Raw genomic sequence first — 19,586 nt, 5'->3', positions numbered from 1 at the left:
CCGAACTCACAAGCCTCGAGATCATGACCCGAGCCAAAGTCAGACGCTTAACTGACTGAGCCACCCAGGCGCCCCTATTTTATTTTTATTTTAGATCGAGAGAGCAAGAGAGTGAAAGGAGGGGAGAGGGGCAGAAGGAAAGAGAGAGAGAGAGGGAGAGAGAGAATGCCAAGCAGGTCCCATGCCCAGCAAGGAGCCTGTCATAGAGGTCGATCCCATGAACTGTGAGATCATGACCTGAGCCAAAATCAAGAGTCAGCTGCTTAACCGATTGAGCCATCCAGGTGCCCCTAGTAAGATCTTAAAACAAGAAAAAGATTCTCCATTCCAGGGTCTCTCCAGGGCACAACTCGTGCACTGACCAGGGCTGTGGTTTCATCAGAGGCTCTACTGGGGAGAGAGCCGCTCCCAAGCTTCCTTAGACTGTTGGTGGAATCCATTCATTTTCTTTTGGCTGTTTGACTGAGGGTCCCAGAGCTTTCCTGGATGTTGGCGGTGGTGACCCTCAGGTTCTAGAAGCCACCCGCAGTTCTTTAGTAAGGAGGCTTTCTCAACATGACTGCAAGCCAAAAAAGACAATCCCTCACCCCATGGAGAGATTAAGGGAGTGATACGCCATTACCTTTGCAATGTCATACTGGTTGGAAGCAAGCCATGGGCCTACCCACATTCAAGGGGATTACACAAAGGTGTGGACCTCAAGGATGGGAGATCATTGGGGGTTACCTCAGGCTCTGTCCTCCATGGGGATGGATTTGAAAACGGGATTTCGGGGCGCCTGGGTGGCTCAGTCGGTTAAGCGGCTGACTTCGGCTCTGGTCATGATCTCGCGGTCCGTGAGTTCGAGCCCCGCGTCGGGCTCTGGGCTGACGGCTCGGAGCCTGGAGCCTGTTTCGGATTCTGTGTCTCCCTCTCTCTGGCCCTCCCCCGTTCCTGCTCTGTCTCTCTCTGTCTCAAAAATGAATAAACGTTAAAAAAAATAAAAAAAAATAGAAAATGGGATTTAGTTAGGGATATGGGGTTGAAACTGAGGTACCTGCTGTTTGCATAACTTTTCTACTGCTGTCTATTAAAACAACAACAACAACAACAAAACATGACAGCCGAAAACAGCAAACATTTATTATCTCACAGTTTCTGAAAGTCAGGAACTCTGCAAGGCAGGAGTCTGGCTCAGGGTCTCCCATGAGGTTACATCTAAGAGGTCAGTTGGGCCGCAGTCATCTGAAGGACTGAATGGGGTGGGAGACTCTCCTTTAAAGATCGTTCCCTCACATGTTCCTCCCTGGTGGTTGGCAGGAGGCCTCAGTTCTTCATGACGTGGGCCTCTCCATGGAGATGATGGATGTCATCATCATGGATGGATGTCATCCATGCTTGGATGTCCCCATGACACGGCAGACGGCTTCCCGCAGAGCAAGTGATTCCGAGGGCACAAGAAGGAAGCCAGGATATCTTTCACATCAGTCACTTCTACCACATTCTTTTAGGAAAATGAGTCACTAAGTCCAGTCCATACTCAAGGGGAGAAGGATTAAGGTCCACCTTGTGGAGGGAAGAGTGTCAAAGTCTTTGTGGAAAAAAAAAATGTTTTTTTTTCCAACTTTTTTTTTTTTTTTTGGGGGGGGGGACAGAGAGAGACAGAGCATGAACGGGGGAGGGGCAGAGAGAGAGGGAGACACAGAATCGGAAACAGGTTCCAGGCTCTGAGCCATCAGCCCAGAGCCTGACGCGGGGCTCGAACTCACGGACCGCGAGATCGTGACCTGGCTGAAGTCGGACGCTTAACCGACTGTGCCACCCAGGCGCCCCCCAAAAAATGTTTTTAATTAAGTAAACTTGACCTCCAATATGGAGCTTGAATTCACGATCCCAAGATCAAGAGCCACACGCTCTACTGACTGAGCCGGGCAGGTGCCCCGCTTGTCGACATTTTTGAAAGTACCAGAGTTAGTGGGTTGGGTCTGAAGGTTTGGGTTGGTGGCGGTTAAGCTGTGCACGGTTTTAATTTGTTGTTGGGCTTGTGTGTTGTTACGCTTGAGCTGGTGGAGACCACAGGGCTTGGCGTCATGGAGTACAGGAATCATGGCACTGGTGGGCTGGATCACTGGGGCCTTGGTGTGGTCAGACGGGGTTGGTGGTGATACGGCTTGAGTTGAGCCGGCAGGCATCGTAGTGGTACTGGGGGTCGAGTAGCGGTGTGATCGAGGAGTGCGGTGTTTAAAGCATAACTCTGGGTCAAGTTTAAGTTTGGGATATGGCGGAGATTGGATGGCAGTTTTGGTCGGGTGATGGAGGTTGGAGTTGGATGTTTTTGCGCCGTTTGTATGCTTCCGGTTGTGGTTGTGTTGTTGGGGGTAGTGGGGTGTGGCGTTGCAGAGTCATTGGTTTTGGAATCGCGACAACGGTCAGGCGGAACATTAGACAGAGCCTTTCCCAGTTGTGGGTGTGGCATCCGTCACTGAGGGGGAGGTTGGAATGGCTGGGGTTGGGCTGAGGAATAAGAATTTTGGGGGGTTCATCGGAGGTCTCAACAAGGGTGGCTGGAATGGCGTCGATCTTGATGTTTGGGGTGGGCAGTGGTGTTGGGGCAGCAGGAACTGGGCTAATGAGAATTTGTGGGGTTATTTGACTGAGACTGGCCTCGGATGGTTGGGTCTGGTGTGACTGGAGCCGGGAATTCAGTAGGAGTGGGCAGGGTTGGGGGATGTGCCTGAAATTGATCGTAATGGAGAATTCGTGGTTGGGCCTGGGGATGGAGGGGAACTTTTCTTCTCCTCCACCCTGATCATCACCCCCCCCACCCCCCGTGAGCCCAACAGCACAGCGAACACCACACACCCAGCTTACACGTCTTTATTGGACCAGATGCGGGATTTCCAAACCCAAACAGGCTGCCTCTTGTCCTGCACCAACCCAGTCGTCGAGACCCTCTCCCTAGTTCTTGGGGAGGCCAGCTCCCTGGGGGAAGGGGTCAAAGGTTGGTGGATTTTGTGGGGGGCCTGGAGCCCCCAGTGTGGCAGGAGAGAGAGCCATGCCTGTGCCCCGAGTCCTCCTCCTGTAACCCTCTGCACCTGAGCTTAGGGCGCGGCCCCTCCTGGAATAGGCAGGCCACATCCAACAATGCATCCTCAATGTGCTGCCCCAGCCGGTGGGAGTCCTGGAAGGAGAAACACGTCATGTCCAGGAGGAGCCGGGACAGGGGGTTCCTCGGCACTGGAAGACAAGAGGGCTGGTCTGAGGGAGGAGGCGGCAGGGGACTGGGATTCTGGGTCCGGGGGCAGCATTGAGCTAGGAGTCTGGACTCCTAGCTTGTAGAAGAGGGAGCTGGTCTGGACTCCTAGGTTGTAGGAGAAGAGGGAGCTAGGAGTCCAGACCCCTGGGTCCTGAGGGAGGAGAGTGCAGTGGGGGGGGGGGGGGGGGGGGGTGGTTCCAGCCTGTCTCCCCATTAAAAATTTTTTTTAATGTTTATTCTTGGGAGAGAGAGACAGAGCGACACAGAGAGAAGACAGAGCATGAGCAAGAGAGGGGCAGAGAAAGAGACACACACACAGAATCTGAAGCAGGCTCCAGGCTCTGAGCTGTCAGCATACAGCCGAGGCAGGGCTCGAACTCACAAACAGTGAGATCACGCCTGAGCTGAAGTCGGAGGCTTAGCCAACGGAGCCACCCAGGCACCCCTGTCTCACCGTTTTTGTGCTAGATTTTTTGCTGGAGATGTGGAAGGTGATGGTGTCATCCCCCATGAAGATGTACGAAACCCCATAACCGTGGTCATCCGCCTGGAGAGGGGCAGAGGGAGGGGGAACAAACTAGCCTCCGGGCCCCTCCTCCCCAACTAGGCAGGAGCGCAGGCCCTCCTCCCTCGGGGCCCACGTCCAGGGAGGTGGGGTCAGGCCCCGGGGCACTCACAGGCCCGAATCCCCCACCAGAGGAAACATAGTCGGGGTAATTGTGGACGTCGAACAGGTGGATTTGCTGAACGGGGATCTGGCTGGTGGCCAGCTGCCACTGCTCCGAGTGAACCTGACCGACAGAGAGAAGACGGTGAAGACCAAATGACCAGCCGGTCCGCGCCCCGTTGACTCAGCTCCATTCCACGCAGCCCGGGCCCATTCCGACCTCCCCCTCGCCCCCCGACGGCCTAGTTCCCCCAGATCGCCGCATTGTTGGCTCTGCCCTTCTCCTCCCTGACCCCAGCCTCCCCTTTCCGACCGCGCGGGTTCAGTTCTGCTGGAACCGCCTTTCCCTCGGTCTTCCTGACCACGCCCCCGCCTGACCCCGCCCCCTCGCCTCCCTGACCCCGCCTCCTCTCCCCTTCCCTCTCCCCCTCTTCCCTCCCTGCCCTCTCCCTTCCTCTCTTGCTGCAGCACCGCCCCGGCCCCAACTCTCTCCTCTAACACCTCCTTTTGCCCACCTCACCCTCCTCGTCCTGAAGTCCCTCTCTTCTCCCGTGGTTCCCCGCTTCCCTCTTTCCCTGCACCCTAACCTGGTCCAGAAAAGGCGACTGCAGGTGCAGGAACTGGGACACGATGTAGAGAGCGAAGAGGTGGCGGTCGACCCCCTGTCCGCTCATCGCGGCCTTCAGCAGAGCCTGGTGCTTTTCCACGGCCAGGCGGAACATGGCACGGCGCTGTGGTTCCTGGGGTCCCCCCGAGGAGGTCACAGGTCATGGAAAGACAGGAAGTGGGCTTACTGCTGGGGCCTGCCACACCCCTGGCCTCAACCCAGCTTGCAAAATCCCTGCAAGGCAGAGATACCAATTCTACTTTGCGGAGGGGAAACAGGCTCAGAGAGGGGGAGTCACCTGCCCAGGGTCACAAGGCAAAGCAGAGGCAGGTGGGTTCCCAGGTCTGTCTGATCCAGGGCCCCAGGTCCTTCCATTGAACCATAATAGGTAGCGGGAAAGGGAACAGAGGTGCGTGGGGGGGGTTCTGAGCAGACAGGTAATGTTGGGAATATGTGGAAGGGTACAAATGGAAGTCCTAAGGTGACATAGAGGCTACATAATCAAAGAGAGACACATTGTGGAACCAGAGATCCCTGTTAGGTGCTCCCCCAGTGCCCTGTGCGCCGCCCCCCCCCCCCCCCAACTAAAGCAAGTATCACACTGCACTGAAATATCTCTGTCTCTCCCCACCAGTGAGCTCCTTGAGGTAGGAGACCAGGTCTGGGTCCTCCTTTGTCCATAATGCCCATCATGGGTCCCGGTCCTCAGAAGGTGCTCCATAAATATTTGCAAGTGTATGAACGAGTATGTGGAAATGACCAAAGCCTCAAAACGAGGCCCACACCCACTGTCTTCTCTTTGTCCTCCATGGCTCTCACAAAGTTGCAGGCCTCTCTGGTGCAAGATCGCACCGTCTCCGTCCGGCCTTCCAGGAACAAGCGAGTCATGGTTGACTCATAAGTCAGGCAGAATTGACCCCTGTCCTGGGGGGGGGGGGGGGCGGCAAGGAAGGGAGAAGCCTGTCAGCCGGGCTCTGGAAATCACAGACTTGACCCACCTCTGTGTGGACCTCCCGCCTCCTCCTGCCGGGACAATGTGTGGCTGGGGGAGAGAAATCAAGATGGCGACCCCACAGTGGCCATGACCAAAAAAGCGTCACCAAAGGGGCTGACAAGGGAGGTCTTGGGGGCCCAGGGGAACCAAGGTCCCGAGAAGGGGTTGGGGTCGAGGAACCCAACTGACCCGGAAGTGGGCCAGCTGCAAGGCCATCTGGATGAAGCTGTCTGAAGAGAGGTGGCAGCGTTTGATGAAACTCTTGCCGAAGTGGGAGAAGGGGAAGACATGGCAGTCAACGTTTCCAGACAAGGTCTTGGCTCCCCTCAGGGCTAGAGAGATGGACAGATGGATCTGCCAGAGGAGGAAGGAGGGAGGGATGGCTGGGGTTACAGATGGGGTAGGGTTAGAACTGGGAGTGGGGAGGGAAGTGAAGGTGGAAATCGAGTCAGGGTAGGGGTGGAATGTGGAAATGGGGACCGTGGAGCTGAAGGGCTGGATTAATGATGGGGGGTGGGACTGAGGTTGGGCTGAAGACCGAACTGGGTCGGGGATGGGGTTGGGGTTTCAGGTGGGGAGGACTGGATTGGGCTGGGATTGGAGATGGGCCCGGGGTGGGATTGAGTTTGGGGATGGGGATGAGATTAGAGTCAAAGCCAGGGGGTTGCAGACTTGGAGGAGAGGCCCGGGAGCCCAGTCTCACCTTCTCTGGAAGGTCCCAGTGCAGCCGCTGGGGCTGGGGCAGTGAGGGATCAGGATGCCCTTTGCAGTGGCCGTCGGCTGAGTAGCCCAGCTGAAAACATTCTGTGGCCAGAGTGAACTGTGTACAAACAGAGGCTGTCAGAGTCCCTTCCTCCCTCTGGATTGAGGGCTCTCTAACCAGGGACTTGCTTTCGTAAGTCCCTTCTGGGGGTTGGAGGGGGGGGCAGTCGTTGAGAAACAGAAACCTCTGATGTTCACAGGTGGGTTCTCAGGTTCAAGTTCATTGAGAGTAAGTCCGATACCAATACTCAGCTGGTGCCTACTGGCCCTTTACTTCTGACTAGTAGACAAAAAGCCACCAACGGTGGCCCCCGACTTCCCAAGACACCCCCTACCCTCACCCCCACCAGGATCCTGAGACCAGAGAGATAAAGCCCAGCACAGCATGGGCCGCCAAGGGGGTCGGTGTCCATTCTGACTGAGTGGTGCCCACGCCCTGATGGTTGTTAAATTTTATTTTATTTTATTTTTTATTTAGTTTTGTTTTTGTTGTTAAATTTTTTTTTTTAATTTTTTTTTTCAACGTTTATTTATTTTTGGGACAGAGAGAGACAGAGCATGAACGGGGGAGGGGCAGAGAGAGAGGGAGACACAGAACCGGAAACAGGCTCCAGGCTCTGAGCCATCAGCCCAGAGCCCGACGCGGGGCTCGAACTCACGCGAGATCACGCGAGATCTCGCGAGATCGTGACCTGGCTGAAGTCGGACGCTTAACCGACTGCGCCACCCAGGCGCCCCAAGTTGTTAAATATTTTAAATCAGCCCTGGTCGAGCACCTGCTACCCAGCAGCCTTTCCCTTATTCTCACGATAACTTAGGGAGACGGGATAAAGATCCCCATTTCCGCATTAGAAACAAACATCAAGAAACACTTTATGCCTTGGAGTTTCCACGTATCTTTATCATACTCTATGTGACATCTCTTCACTCAAAGTTGATGCGCAGAGACCACAGGTTGATATGAAGGGTCTGAAAGTTAAACTGAGTTGACAGTTTCATCGGCCAATATCATCAAAGGGGGAAAACTCCCATCTTACAAAGCGAAACAGGTACAGAAGAGTCCATGCTTACCCAGGGCTGTTCCTAAGATCTGAAAGGGGCCTCCCTTCCCCTCAAACACGCTGGATCCCACCCTGGGCCTCACCCAGTACCTCATGCAATGCTATGGAAGAGTGGGAACCTGAGAGGGTGTAGACGGCACCTGCTATGATTTAGGGACTAAGAAAAAAAGAGAAAATAGAGGGGTGCTTGGGTGGCTCAGTCAGTGAAGCACCCGACTCTTGGTTTCAGCCCAGATCATGATACCACATTTCGTGAGTTCAAGCCCCGCATCGGGTTCTGCATTGACAGGGTGGAGCCTGCTTGGGAGTCTCTCTCTCTCCCTCTCTCTCTGCTCCTCCCTGCTCTCTCTCTCAAAATAAATAAATGAACTTTAAAAAAAAATGTAAAAAAAAATAAAAAAAGAGAGAAGATCGAGATGCTAAGGTTCTTAGGACTGGATGGGAGCTTACAGAAAAAAGAAACTCCAACCCTTCTATCTGATGAAGGGGAGAAATGAGGCTCAGAGGAGGGGAGTAACTTTCCCAAGGTCACACAGCAAGCCATCACACTGATTCAGTGTATTGTGATTGAAAGGCCTCATTTTCTGCTCTCAGAACATTCTGGATCCATGTTCTTGCTCTGCAATTCCTGGCTCTGTGACTCTGGGCAAATCACTTCCCTTCTCTGAGCCCCGGCTGCCAACTCTTCAAAAGGTCATAATCCCAGACCCTCTTTTCTTTGCTGGGTGCCCCCCCGCCCCCCATCTGGTATCTGCTTGTCTGAGCCTCTGTCTTCCCCCTAAGCGTAAGGCCCTGGAGAGGAAGGTCTTTGGAAACGGGGCCGATGGTCCCCAGGGCAGGAGGGGACTGGCTGCCTTACCTCCCACATGTGTCCTGAGATGGGGCAGTCGGCCCACGAGTGCTCCACGCTGAGACCCAGCTTCCCATTGGAGAAGACGATTAAAGTGAAGGATTTGTCAAACCAGCTGCAGGCAAGAATTCAAAGTGGTCACCAGAGAGCCAGGGCCAAGAAGGAACTTGGGTGCTCTTGGTGGAAAATGCAGGAGTGTCAGGGTGGGGGGATGTTTCTGGAAACAGGGCTGGTATAGGGATCTCTAAGAGGGTGGAGGTCTCCACCAGGCAGTCTAGATGGTTTCTGAGGCATGTCTAAGGCTTGGAAAATTGGGACATTTCGAGGGAACATGCCAAGAAAGGTTCAAGGCTCACGGGGAGCTGAGGGGTTAGGGGGATTCTTCCGGGAACCTCAGAAATCACAAGGGTGCCTCGTGCACATCTAGGAAGTTGTCTGAGGATCTCTAGGTATGGAAGTCCCAGGTCTGGGGTCCAGGGTCTGCTTGTCTAGTGTCCAGAGTCCTAGGCCTGGAGACCGGGTTCTGGGGTCACAGGTTGGGGTGAGGTTCGAGTCTAGGGGCTGACTCACCGGTCATGGCCCCTGCCAGCCAGTAGGGCATGGGCATAGGCATCCAGTGTAGCTGCGGGGTCCTCCCTGGTGAGCCCTGCAGGTTCCGAGTCCAGTGATACGAAGAAAGCAGCTCCTTCCACGGCCTCCAGGGTATCCTCAGCCTGGGTCTTCAGGGAACTCCGTACCTGGGCCCACACATCCCTGTGGTGGGGGGGGGGGGGTGACTGTACCTGAGCCCAGGCTGGCCCTTTACCCTGCCCAGCCCCCACCCAGCCCCCAACCTTGCCCTTCTACAACTCTGGGAGGCTGGCTGGGCCCCCGGGGCCCCGATCTCCCACCCTCACCTGGGAGCAGCGGTCAGGGCCGCCAGATGCTCCTCCTGGGGGCAGGCGGGGGAGGGGTCGTCCAGGATTCGCTGGAACTGCTGCTCCAGGGCCCGCGGGGACAGCAGGCCGCTCTGGGAGTGGGTCCCCACGCGGTAGAATCGGCCACGGTGGAAGACGGCCACGTGTCGGCTGTCGCGGAGGTGGCGGATGTGGTCTAGGGGCGGCGCGGGGGGGAAGTGCAGAGGGCGCGAAGGTCAGTGGCAAAAATAAGAACAAGCGTCATTTATCAGGCACTTCCTGGGTGGCTCGCACTGTCCTAAATACTCATTTCACCCTCACTACCCTGTGCACCCTTATAATCCGGTTTCAGAGACGAGGATACCCAGGCTCAGAGAGGGTAATAGCTGACCCAGGTCACACAGCTAGGGAGCGATGGAGCTGGGATTCGAACCCAGGAGACCATGCTCTCAGCTACTACACCGTTGACGCCTCTGCCGGTGCGGTGCGGGGCCAAGAGGAATCTCACCTTTCTGGATGCCGGGAATGCGCGTGGTGTTGAAGATCTTCTCATACTGGGCAGAGCATAAGGGCCGCATTCCCATCAGCAAAGTCTGCAAGAGACCACGGGCTCCCGAACTGCCTCCCAGGACCCGCGTGGCCCCACGGCCACAGGACCGCAGTCTCCGTGTCCGGCCCACAGGGCGGCCCTCTTACAGGCAGGATCTCCTGGCGGTTCAGGCGGTGCCGGTAGAGGAGGAGGGCGTGGACCGCGTTCCCAGCGCGAGCGGCCTGCACCGGCGTGGGAGTGACGTACAGGAAGTCCTGGGGGCCAGCCGAGGGGACCGCAAAGCGCCCGGGGTCAGGCGTGCCCCTCACGGGGACACTGACCCCCAAACCCAGATCCTGACCCCAACAGAGGGCGGGATGGTGAACGACAGACTCTGATTCGGGTCACGGCCCCGAAACTCCACCTCCTACAGAGACATCCCAACCCTAGATCCATGAACGGCGGCCCCGCCCGGCTCCCAGCCCCGATGTTCCCTCCTCACCATCATGTAATAGTTGCTGTTCACCATCAGCGAGTGCCGGGAGCGCAGATACACAAATTCTTCCCACCAGTCACTGACCTAGGAGTGGGGCCGAGAGACGCACAGCTGGGGTGGCTGCGGCCAAGCTGGGGAGCGGGGCAGTGGGAGCGGCAGGACCCCCAAGACTTGGCGGCCGAGTCCTTGAGGGTGGAACTCAATGAAGGAGGCCATCGTGATCAGTAACCAGCAGTAACCCCGAAGTCCATCAGTTAGGGATCAGTTAGCTAAATCGCGCTATACTCCTGTCCCGGAATGCTACCAAGCTGTTCAAAAAAGCACACGGCACCGGGGGGTGGGGGGTGGGGTGGGGGGGTGCTCAGTGGGTTCAGCCTCTGACTTCAGCTCAGGTCATGATCTCGCGCAGTTCATGAGTTCCAGCCCCGCCGGCAGCTCGGTGCCTTGAACCTGCTTCAGATTCTGTGTCTGCGGCTCTCTCTGCCCCTCCCCCGCTTCCACTCAGTCTCTCACAAGTAAATAAACATTAAAAAAAAAAAAAAAAAAAAGAACAAGGCAAGGGGCACGTAGGTGGCTCAGTCAGTGGAGCAACAGACTCTGATTTCAGGTCTTGATCTCAGGGTCCTGAGTTCAAGTTCAAGTTGGGCCTGGAGCCTCCTTTAAAAAAAAAGTAGGGGTGGCTCAGTCGGTTGAGCATCTGATTCCTGATTTTGGCTCAGGTCATGATCTCACGGTTTCATGCTGACAGTGGAGAGCCTGCTTGCGATTCTCTTTTTCCCTCTCTCTGCCCTTCCTCTGCTCACACACTCTCTCTCGAAATAAAGAAGCAAAACTTAAAAAAACTACATATCACCAAGACCCAAGTGTCCAACAAAAGATGAATGGGCAACCAAAACGGAGCCTATCCCTACAATGGATTTTTTTTTTTTTTTTAAGATTTTACTTTTAAGTAACCTCTACACCCAGCGTGGGACTTGAACTGGCAATCCTGAGGTCAAGAGCCACACACTCCTCCAACTGAGCCTGCCAGGCGCTCTTACAATGGAATGCTAATATAGAAAGGAATGAAGTTCTGATGTGCACTGCGACACGGACAGACCCTAAAAACATTATGCCAGGTGATATGAGTCAGACACAGAAGGACAGATCGTGTATGATTTTATTTACATGAAAAATCTAAAATAGGTAAATCCCTAGAGATAATAAGTAGACTAGAGGTTACCTGGCACTTCGAGGAAGCAGGAATGGGGATGTATTGCTTAATAGGTACCGAGTTTCTGTTTGGGATGATGAAAAAGTTCTGGAAATAGATGGTTCTGATGGTTCCAGACACGGCAAATGCACTTAATACCACTGAATTGCATACTTAAAAATGGCTAAAATGGAGGCCATTCCATGGCTCAGTCAGTTCAGCGACAGACTCTTGATTTGGGCTCAGGTCATGATCTCACTGTTCGTGAGTTCGAGCCCCACATGGGGATTCCCTGCTTGGGATCCTCTCTCTCTCCTTTCCTCTCTGCAACTCTTGTGCTCTCTCTCTCTCTCTCAAAATAAGTAAAATAAAGTTTAAAAATGTATTTTAAGAATGACTAAAATGATAAATTTTATGTTATGTCCATTTTATCACAAATATTATACATATTTAGGTTACATATGTTTTATATACTATATTAAATCTATATTTTCTACAAATTATAAAACATATAAGCATATTATGTATTATGCAATTGAAAATTACATGTAGGGGCTCCTGGGTGGCTCAGTCGGTTCAGCGTCCGACTTCAGCTCGGGTCATGATTTCACAGCTCGTGGGTTCGAGCCCCACGTTGGGCTCTGTGCTGACAGCTCGGAGCCTAGAGCCTGCTTCCGCCTCTGTGTCTCCCTCTCTCTCTGCCCCTTCCCCGCTCGTGCTCTGTCTCTTTCTCTCTCAAATAAACGTTAAAACAAATTTTTAAAAAATTACATGTAATATAGAAATAAAATTTACATAGCATAAATAAAAAATATAGATAAAAAGTCTAAGTGAGAGGAAAGCACGGTGTCAGACTTTAGTTGGCCTTCACATTTTTTTTTGTTATACATAAGATAACAGGATATGTTATAATTGGTGGTGCCTTAGAAGTCCAATGAAATACATACATCGTGTGTGTGTGCGGGCGCGTGTACGTACACACGCGCGCGCATACGCACACGCGCATGTGCATTGGAACAGACTCCGGTCCAAGAGCTTGAAGGAAAAAAATGTAAAACCTAAGGCCTGGCTTCCCTTCTCCCTCTCCAGACACGACTCGGTCCCCTCCATAGCGCTTGTCCGTGCTGCTGCCCCTCGTGGCTCTGTGTCAGCTCCTCCTCCCTTTCAAGTCCAATGCTGTCACCCAGGCCTCTTTCCTGAGCCTCCACCCAGGTCTCCAGCTGCCCCAGGGCAGGTCCCCGGCACCCCTCAGGCCTGTCACACCTGCCCCCATGGAGCTCAGTGCCTTTGCCCCAGAGCTGCTTCCCTTCTCCCCATCTCAGGGACACCCCCGCCGTCCCCCCACCACGTGAGGCCCGTAGGCGCCACCCTTGGCATCTCCTCACCCCCAGCCTGACAGTCCCAGCCCCCCCCCCCCCCCCCCCCCCCCCCCCCCCCCTTCATATCCCCCGGCCCATCTGCCCCCCCCCCCCTGTCCTTCTTCTCCCCCCGCCCCCCCCCCCCCCACCGCATCCTCTCCAGCCTCCCAGCCTCCAGTGTCTCCCCTCCTGTCTTTCCCCCACACCAGAGCTGATCCTGACCTTCCCCTGTTCAGAATACTCCCATGGCTCCCTAGCACCCCCAATAAAAAGTCCAGGATCCTCAGCTGGAGTTCAGGCCACTCCCCGCCACTCAACCATTCCCTCTCTTGACGACCACCCTTCAATCCCTGTGTCCCAGCGAGCGATGCCCTCCTGGTTCCCAGCCCATGTCCTACAACCGCCGTACTACTCACCTCCGCTCGGCCCATTCCCTTCTACCAACCGCACCGGTTCAAATTCTGTCCAACCCTCAGGGCTCAGACCTAGTAACTACTCCTCCTGGAATCCTGATCCTCTCGTCCAGTGGCGGCGTCCCCAGACCACCCCACCCCCCAGACGCTCACACCACCCCACCTTTCTTCGCTGCTACCTCCACCTGATCCCACACTGCCTGCCCCCTATTTATGACTTCCTCCTACAGAATAGGAGGCCTGTAAGCCCCGATTTGAGTGAGTTGCTGTCTTGCTCTGTGCCTCAGTTTCCCAAGGAGCTCAAATCAGAGTACTACCAAAGGCCTAGCTCCTGAACTCGGCATAGAAGCCCATTTGGGGAGGATGCCCTTACTCAAAAGGAGGGGATAAAACCAGAACAACTCTGGGGGCGGGGGGTTTAGACCGCTGGCCTGCCGGGCAAGGAGCTGAACCGTCCAAGTCCGGGAATTCTGGTTCCAATCCGGGAGGGTTGGGGGCTGAGCTGTGGATGTGGGCAGGCCCTGGAGGCGGGGCTTAGATTATGGATGTCAGGCTCACGTCGGAGCATGCAGGTCCCGGGAGAGGCTCAAAATGTTAGCACACGATGGATATTGGAGAGTACGAGCAGCTCAGAATATTGGAGCATCTAGGGCGGGGTTTAAACTACGGGAGCGTGTGGGCGGGGCTCAGAACGCGGAGCAGGGGGCGGGCCTGCAGGTTGTGGGCGTGTCGGGGGCGGGGCGTAGAACCCCCGCCTTAGGAAGGCGGGCTCAGAACCTCCGCGTTCAGGGTGGGGGACTCACGTAATTGGACGCCCACCAGGACTTGAGCCGCAGATACCACTGCAGCAGCGACGCCTGCAGCCTCAAGAATTCCTGCGCTAGGACAGACGTCAAGTCGAAGTCCTCGTCGGAGAGGATGGGCCGGACAGATTCCAGGTACTGAGGGGCAAGGAGCAGATGGTAGGTCGCGCGCCCGCCCGCGGGCCCGCGCCCCCCCCCCCCCCCCCCCCCCCCGGCCGCCTCCCGCCCCACGTGGAGGGAGCGGGCGGGCCCACCTTGCGCACGGTGTCCTGCACGGAGGGCACGGGCTGGCGTGGCAGGGAGCGCTGGTAACTGAACAGCATCGGATTGCGACCGGAGAAGATGCGGACCAGGGCCTGGAGGGAAGCGGGGAATTAGTGGGTCACTGCACCCCTCCCTGGGATCCGGGACCGGGATCGGGGGTTGTACATGGCAACCTACAGAGAGAATGGGGTCGACACCCAGAGAATGGGGGGACAGACCCAGGGGAGGCGTAGAGACCAGAGAGAGAGGGACAGGGTCCCAGAGAGAGGGACATAGAGAAGTGGGTCCCCGGAGGGCCTGAGCAGGGCTCTGGCCTTCACATACCAGCCAGGTCTTGGTGGGGGAGGACATGGCTCCGTGGGGTTCAAGGAGCCAGCCATGGTAGGACAGAAGCAGCCTCAGGGCCACGTGAAGCGTGAAGATCAGGGCTCCCCACAGGCACGAAGCAAACAGCGCGGCTGCCAGGACTCCCCGAAGCCTGTGGTGCTGTCCACCCCTGGGGGAGTGAAAGAGACACCGGGCCTGGGTCTCCTGGCCTCAGAACGCCCCTTCCTTCCAGCCCCACCAGCCCCTGCTCTTCCTGAGAGTCTCTGACCCTGATATTTGACTGGGGGCCTATCTTCTAGAATTGGAGTCAGTCGTAGAAATCGAGTTTCCTAGGGGTACCTGGGTGGCTCCGTCAGTTAAGCGTCTGACTCCTGATTTCAGCTCAGGTCATAATCTTATGGTTTGTGGGTTCAAGCCCCTCATCAGGCTCTGCGCTGACAGTGTGGAATCTGCTTGGGATTCTCTCTCTCCCTCTCCCTGCCCCGCCCCTGCTCATGCTCGCTTGCTCGCTCTCTCTCAAAATAAATAAAAACGTTAAAAAATTTTTAAAAATTTTAAAAAACTGCTGATCTAAAACCACAGTAAATCAACGTATTTGCAAAGTGGCAATCAGATAGACATATGAGCAAATCCCACCTGGAGGACTAGGAGCGAGTTGCTTCCCCTCTGTAGACTGGGTACGTCTAGCCTTCCTGGAAATTTCTACCTCTGATCCTGGGTCTGCCCTTTGGGACTGTCTGTACAAAATCTGAACCTTCTTCCCCAGGAGGACGAAGCCAAGAATTAGAACCTGTCACTTCCCCCACACCCAGCTCCCAAACCGTCCCCCCAAATGGCAATTATAATAACACAACCACTCCCATTTAGTAACCTTCCGGCACTGTACGGAATACACCACGTGCATGCTTTTTTTTTTTTTTTTTTTAAGATTTTATTTTTAAGTAATCGCTACACCCAGCATGGGGCTCAAACTCACAACCCGAGATCAAGAATCGCGTGCTCCACTGACTGAGCCGGCCAGGTGCCCATCCACGTGCATGCTTTTGTTTCTGTTTTTGCCTGCCAACGGCCCCAGGAAGCAATTATTATTACTTATATATATATATATATATTTTTTTTTAAGGTTTTTTAAAAATATTTTTTATGTTTACTTTTATTTGAGAGAGAGAGAGAGAGACAGAGTGTTAGCGGGGGAGGGCAGAGAGAGAGGGAGACACAATCTGAAGCAGGCTCCAGGCTCTGAGCTATCAGCACAGAGCCCGACACAGGGCTCGAACTCATGAACCTCAAGATCATGACCTGAGCTGAAGTCAGACACTTAACTGACTGAGCCACCCAGGTGGCCTTATTACCTATATTTAAGTTTTTTTTAACGTTTATTTATTTTTGAGACAGAGAGAAACAGTGTGAGCCGCGGAGGGGCAAAGAGAGAGGGAAACACAGATCTGAAGCAGGTTCCAGGCTCTAAGCTGTCAGCACAGAGCCCAACACGGGGCTCGAACTCAGGAACCACAAGATAATGACCTGAGCCCAAGTTAGACATTTAACTGACTGAGCCACCCAGATGTCCCTATTACCTATATTTTATGGAGGAAGACTCTAACACCGAGAATGGTTAAGTCTCTTGCCTAAGGCTACACAACTGAAGGCCAGTAGGGCTCCTGCTTTTCTCGGTGTTTATATAACCATGTCTAGATATTTTCTAGTTGGTCAGCATCCCCCTTAGCAAGAAACAGACCGGATGGAAAATAGGCAGAGAGAAGGGGGGAAATCACCTCCTTTTTACTCATGCTGTACCTTTATTAATCTGACCCAAAGTAAGTCTCAGAGATTACTTCTCTTTAGCAGGCACATCACACTGATAGAGAAGCTTACTGGGTGGAAGGGGAGGAATTAGGGAGGTTACTGGGCTCAAGCGGGGGAGCTCACCAGTCTGGCAGCAACTCTTTGATCTTCTCCATCAGTCCTAGGGAAGGATCCAGCTGGAGGAACCAGGCGAGCTGAATGGCACTGAAGAGGAAGAGCCAGCTGAGGGGGCTGGCAGGGAACACACCAGTAAGAAAGTCATTCTGCAGGGAGGAAAGGCACCCATTCAATCAATTAATCCTCCTCTAAGCACCATTCTTAGACATCGACAGAGCACCCAGTGTGCGCTGAATCCCAAGCTGGGTGCTCAAGACCCAGTGGGGACCAGAGAGATCTGGGTCATGCCCTCAGGGAAGTCAGTCAGGAACGAAACGAGTGCTAATGACATAAAAACAAGGCAGGCACAAGAGCCCTGAGCAGGATGCTCCGCTTGGAGGAGTCAGGGAGGGCTCCCTGGAGGAGGTCACTCCCAGGCAAAATGGCCCTCCATATACTGCAGGGCCTGGAGCTCAGCAGGCCTTCTAGAACTTCATGGCTATGGAATGAATGAGGAATGCAGAAGTGCTGGGGAAGTGCATGGAAATACCTAACGCTTAACCAGCGCTCACTACCTGCCCGGCCCCTTTTCCAAGGCGGAACTCTTAAAACCCCCCCAACATCTCTGTGCGGCAGGTACTCAGGCGATCTAATTTTGCAAAAGAAACCACTCGGGTTCAAAGTCACACAGAGAGCATGATAAGAGCTGCTATTCGTTGCCATCAGGGCTCCAGAAACCGCGTTCTCTCTTCCCACATTTAACAAATGGGAGAGCCTCAGAGATCACGGTTTAGAACTTGGGCTCTGGGGCCCTGGGCTCAAACCTCTGCTCTGTCACTAACAAGCTGAGTGACCGCGAGCAAGTGGCTTCACCTCTCTGTGTCTGTTTCCTCATCTGTGGAATGGGAACAATCCCAGTACTTGGCTCCTGGGACTGTCATGAGGACGGGATGAGAAAATGTCCTCCCACAAACAGTTATTGTGGTCCTACAGCAGTGATAAGACATCAAGATTCCTGCTCTCCTGGGGGACAGAGCAATAGCTACGTCGGTAAAGGATTTAGGGTAGTGTGGCAGGTGGCATTAGGGACCGTGGGCTAAGCAAAGAGGGCTGGCGGGGCATGGGGGAGGGGGGAGGGTAGTGAATTGCATAGCTCAGAGCCAGGCACACAGTAAGCGCTCAGTGAACATCATTACCAATGCTCCTTTCTTTCTATGGCTACCCTACTTCCTGTTGGGGATTTATTTATGTGACGATCTTCCCTTGGTATGGCAAGAAAAGGTTACTGGCAACCGTGGTTCTTTGGTTGCTTATTATCTCTTTTTAAGAGAAGCAGTCTCTTCCTTTATCCGGGGCTCGGGATCGCGGTAGAACGGGGCTTCGTAATAACGGGAAACGTCTCCAGAGCCCTTCCCAAGGACAAGATGCCTCAATAAATCATTGCATTGCCCTGTATCTCAGCAAAACAGTAGTAAATACCACTATCTCTATCGCAGGGGCGAAGAAAGTGAGCAGACAAGAAGTTTGAAGAACGTGTCCCAAGCCAGGGAGGGCCCACTGTCAACCCCTCAAATCGTCCAGATGTCTTGTGACCCTAATGCAACAGGATATAGTGCAAAGTTCCACACGGGGGCGCCTGGGGTCCGCTGCCTCTCATATTCATCTGGAAACCATCTCAGGAAACACTCTGCCCTCCTGCTGCCGAACAGCCCACATGTGCGCTGTGCCACGTGCTTGGCCCAAATGACCCCCTGCACGTCATTCACAACAGCCCCATGGCATGGGTCCTGGGACCACGTTCTGGAAAAGCAGGATAGCAGGCGTGGGTATGGGTTCCACAGCCAGACTGCTAATTCTAGTCCTGCCTGGAGCACTGCATCTTGGCAGCTGTGTGACCTTGGGAAAGTTGAAGGCACCTCTCTGGGCCTCTGTTTCCTCATCTGTAAAGTGGGACAGAGAATAGGTCTACCTTAGAAGGCTATAATGAAGATCGGGTGAGCCATACATTTATTTATTCTGAGTTTTATTTGTAAAAGATTTTATTTGGGGAGCACCTGGGCGGCTCTGTCCGTTGAGCCTCCGACTCTTGGTTTTGGCTCAGGTCGTGAGTTCGAGCCCCACATCTCATTCTGCGCCTGGCAGCATGGAGCCTGCTTGGGATTCCCTCTCTCCTTCTCTGTCCCTCCCCTGCTCGCGCCGTCTCTGCCCCTCTCAAAAATCAATAAACAAACTTCAAAAATTAAAAAAAAAAAAAAGATTTTAAGTCATCTCTACACCCCACACGGGGCTCAAACTCACGACCCTGAAATCAAGGGTCACACACAAGCAATAGATTTAAAGGGTTTGGTGAGTGTAGAGCCCAAAACACACTAAATATGACCTGATGTGATTTTCAAAACGAGGAGGCAGAGACTCAGAGAAGTTAATAACACGCCAGAGGGCACCCAGCACTTACGACCTATGTGGAACCACCAGGATCGTAAGAATGGCGATGTTGGGGGCGCCTGGGTGGCTCAGTCGGTTAAGCGTCCGACTTTGGCTCAGGTCACGATCTCAAGGTCCGTGAGTTCGAGCCCCGCGTCGGGCTCTGGGCTGACCGCTCGGAGCCTGGAGCCTGCTTCCGATTCTGTGTCTCCCTCTCTCTCTGCCCCTCCCCCGTTCATGCTCGGTCTCTCTCTGTCTCAAAAATAAAAACATTAAAAAAAATTAAAAAAAAAAAAAAAGAGTGGCGATGTTGGAGCGGTCACTTCCCTGCATCAGACCTTCTGCTAAGACAGCTCATGCTTACAACAATCCCTCGAGGCCGGGACTGTCAGGGACGCCATTTTATAAGTGACCAAGTTATGGCTTAGCAGGACGTCTATGCGATTTCAGCCCTGCGGTTGCTGAGGGCACAGCCCTCACCCTGAAACCAAGTTCCAGGAGCTACGACTTCAGGGTGGCTCCTAAGGTCCCAGAATGGAAGAGAAAGGACAGAAGAGCACCCAATGTCCCACAGGGAGAGAGGCAGCTATGTGATAGAAAGGGAAGAACGATCACTATTACAATGATCAATTAATACTAATGACAGGGTCTGGTGGGGCCCACCAGGCATAGGGGACTGACTCTGAGAAGGGCTTTAGGTTTTGACTCAAAAGTAGGGGTGGATGGCCAAAATTTTCAACAATGCAGCACTAGTCAAAATCCACTTATAAGTATAGAAACCAGAACAGCGGTTGCTTTGAGTCGGG

General features: G+C 54.0%; 1 protein-coding gene across 6 annotated transcripts in view; it reads right to left on the bottom strand.

Annotated features, from left to right (window-relative positions):
- Positions 1 to 2,840: 2,840 nt before the first annotated feature.
- The window catches only part of CPT1C (carnitine palmitoyltransferase 1C), a 19,519-nt gene continuing 2,773 nt past the window's right edge, over positions 2,841 to 19,586 (bottom strand). For 3 of the 6 annotated variants that reach the window (XM_040457771.1, XM_040457770.1, XM_040457769.1), the window contains 17 exons: positions 16,384 to 16,523; positions 14,452 to 14,623; positions 14,118 to 14,219; positions 13,864 to 14,001; positions 10,104 to 10,181; positions 9,769 to 9,876; positions 9,581 to 9,665; positions 9,073 to 9,268; positions 8,747 to 8,929; positions 8,186 to 8,291; positions 6,207 to 6,323; positions 5,693 to 5,857; positions 5,299 to 5,433; positions 4,490 to 4,642; positions 3,913 to 4,026; positions 3,690 to 3,782; positions 2,975 to 3,160 (listed from right to left, as the gene is read on the bottom strand). In XM_040457771.1, the coding sequence (XP_040313705.1) occupies positions 2,975 to 3,160; positions 3,690 to 3,782; positions 3,913 to 4,026; positions 4,490 to 4,642; positions 5,299 to 5,433; positions 5,693 to 5,857; positions 6,207 to 6,323; positions 8,186 to 8,291; positions 8,747 to 8,929; positions 9,073 to 9,268; positions 9,581 to 9,665; positions 9,769 to 9,876; positions 10,104 to 10,181; positions 13,864 to 14,001; positions 14,118 to 14,219; positions 14,452 to 14,623; positions 16,384 to 16,523 (2,271 nt within the window). Of the gene's footprint in view, positions 3,161 to 3,689; positions 3,783 to 3,912; positions 4,027 to 4,489; positions 4,643 to 5,140; positions 5,434 to 5,692; positions 5,858 to 6,206; positions 6,324 to 8,185; positions 8,292 to 8,746; positions 8,930 to 9,072; positions 9,269 to 9,580; positions 9,666 to 9,768; positions 9,877 to 10,103; positions 10,182 to 13,863; positions 14,002 to 14,117; positions 14,220 to 14,451; positions 14,624 to 16,383; positions 16,524 to 19,586 lie in introns of those variants that run through there. The other 3 variants (XM_040457773.1, XM_040457774.1, XR_005785322.1) reach the window with 3 other exon arrangements.

The sequence above is a fragment of the Herpailurus yagouaroundi genome, unplaced genomic scaffold (assembly GCF_014898765.1).
Source record: "Herpailurus yagouaroundi ecotype Mexico unplaced genomic scaffold, PumYag 220, whole genome shotgun sequence".
Taxonomy (NCBI): domain Eukaryota; kingdom Metazoa; phylum Chordata; class Mammalia; order Carnivora; family Felidae; genus Herpailurus; species Herpailurus yagouaroundi.
The sequence above is the reverse complement of the archived record's forward strand: the minus strand, read 5'-3'. Positions and strand labels throughout refer to the sequence as shown.